Source organism: Plasmodium reichenowi (assembly GCF_001601855.1).
Source record: "Plasmodium reichenowi strain SY57 chromosome Unknown, whole genome shotgun sequence".
NCBI lineage: Eukaryota > Apicomplexa > Aconoidasida > Haemosporida > Plasmodiidae > Plasmodium > Plasmodium reichenowi.
Window position 1 is genome coordinate 1 of NW_017962362.1, and position 2787 is coordinate 2787.

The following is a 2787-nucleotide window of genomic DNA, read 5'->3' on the forward strand; positions in this document are numbered from 1 at the left end:
ATCAACAGTATTTGCTGTAAGTGCTGTAAAAGAAAAATGGTTTTCCTTATCTATGACACATGTTGGTTTTACAACTAAATGATAACATTTACCATTTGCTATTTCAATATTATTTTCATTAACAGAATGATCTGCTGCCCAAATACCCCAATACTTATTTCTTCGGCTATTATATAAATCCTTAGGTGATACTAAAAATAAATATTCTAAACAGACTGAAAATTTATTAATTCCAACTTCATATGCTTCGTCCATGAGACTTTTACATTTTCCTGTTTTTTGGTCAAAGGTTCCAAAAACTTTTGATTTTAAAGGGTATCTAGGTGGACATTTTGTTTCATAATCAGGTCTGATAAATGAAGAGATATATGTCCAATCTTTCGAATGAGTTGTTTTTCTTAATATCTGACAATTAGGTTTTTCCTTTTCTTCTTTCGTTCTTCTACACGAATTTGTTCTTTCTTGTTCGTGCGTACCCAATATAACACATTCATTTGTTGAATGATTATAATAAGCAGGCAGATTACGGAAACACTTATTACCAAAAGAATTTTCTAAACAAGGACCCAAACAATAAGAATATATAGAGCAGTCAAACAAATTCTTAATTAGTGATGGATTTTTCATTGGTAATGTTATATTATCTTCATATTTTTTTTCTTTCTGTTTATCTCGTTTAATATTAGCACCTAATCTTCCACCTAAACCATACAAACCATAATACATAAACAATCGTGTTTTGGGGTCATACTCCTTCATGTTAAAACGATTTGAAAATATTTTAGATTTACACATATTATAATTATAATCCGTTTTCACAGAAAATAATTTTTCTTCATTTTCGCCAACTGGACAACTTGATAACATGTTATTATGCATAGCTATTCCACTATTTTCATAAGATATTTCGACATCCTTCTTAAAATATTTGTTAAGGTATCCTGTACGTATTTCATTTAAAAAGTTCAAATTAAAATTCATATCATATTCTTCATCTAGAAGATTTTGTACAATAATAGTTTTACCATAATTTGGACAACTACCATGTGCCCTCCCTTCATAAACATGATTTGGACATGTTTTGTCTTTATAATTATGGAATAATGATTGACTCGTACCTGCTGTTTTATTTGATATAATATTATATTTAAATTCGTCATTTCCATATTCACCTTCCTTTTGCCATTCTATGAATATATGATTATTTGGAATATCAAATCTTTCCATATATTCCTTTTGCGGGTTCCCATTTTGATTTTCTCCTATAGATGGATTTCTTTGAATTACTGATATTCCATTCATAATATTATTTGAATTATTACTTTTTTGATTATTATTATCATATAATTTATTATCTGTAGATATATTCATTTGTATCATTTTATGTATTGGTTTAAATGAACTATCTTGATGAAGATTAAACCTACTGTTTACAAAAGATGAATGAACTTTTTGTATATATGATATATTATTGTTAGGATAATTTTTTACTTCGTTCTTATTATATTTTTCCTTCTCATTTGTATTTAAAGTTGAAGGTATCGTAAATAGATTTACAGAATTCATATTTGTCCTTACATTTCTTTTTGATTTTTTATTATTTTCATATAGCACTCTTTTATTAGTTTGTTTTGGATCTTTAAAATGAATTAAACTAGCACCCACTTTAGAAGAATTATCTTTTATTTCAGGATATATTATATTTTGATTTAGATTAAATGAATTTGCTGTTAATATAGTAAAAGAAAAATGATTTTCCTTTTTCAGTACACATGTTGGCTTTTTCCTCAAAAAGTAGCATGATCCTGTATTATCCATAGATGTTAAATTCGTTTTTTCATTTGCATTATTTTCTATAGTCCAAACTCCCCATAAAAATGAACTATTATTCACATCATCCTCTTTCTTAATATTATTAAATAATTTTTCAATACATTTTGAAAATGATAATGTACGTTTTTCATGATTCATATAATACGTCTCACACTCTCCAGTACTATAATTAAAATATCCAAACATAGTATGATTTAATGGGAACCTTGGTGGACATTTTGTCATATAATCTGTACGTATGAAGGATGATGCATAGGTCCATTCCTTACCTTTTTCTTTTTTCACAGGAAGAAAACATCTCTGTATATTCTGATCAGTACTTCCACTTTGACAGTTATGAATTCTCTTTTCTTCATGTGTTCCTATAATTACACATTCTTTTGTTTGGTGATTAAAAAGAATGGGTAAATTAAGAAAGCATCTATTATTAAAATCTTTGTAAAGGCAGGGTCCTATACAATGAGAATATATAGAACAATCAAACAAATTTTTTATTTTTTCTGGATATCTCATTTTTTTAGTTACGTAGTGTTCATCGTTCTTATATTTATGTAAAGGTTCTTCAATATTAGCACCTAATCTCCCCCCAAGACCATGTGAACTAAAATATATGTATTTTCTATTTTTTTTACCTCGTTTATATATCCTTGTGGATATATTACTATTGTTATAAAATTTACGAAAACACATATCGTATTCATTTTCATTTTTTATCATACTATAATGTTTCTTATTATAAGGACAACGTTTAAAAAGACCTTGGTACATAGATAACCCACTTTTGTTCAAAGGAATTTCTATAGGAAGCTTATATTTTTTATTCAAAAAACCAAAACTTATTTCATTTAAAAACTCTTCACTATATTTATTATCCTCAAAACCCATCAAAAACGTTTTTCCATAATCGGGACAACCGAGTTTGTAAGTCCCTTCTTTTACATGATTTGGGCAAAT

The 2787-nt window shown here is 27.1% G+C and overlaps 1 protein-coding gene across 1 annotated transcript; it reads right to left on the reverse strand.

The window, feature by feature from the left end:
* On the reverse strand, positions 1-2787 carry PRSY57_0016700A (merozoite adhesive erythrocytic binding protein; the record flags this gene model as incomplete). The annotated part of the gene is made up of 1 exon (XM_020114241.1): positions 1-2787. A coding segment is annotated over one exon (2787 nt), but the record flags the coding sequence as incomplete, so codon positions are not given.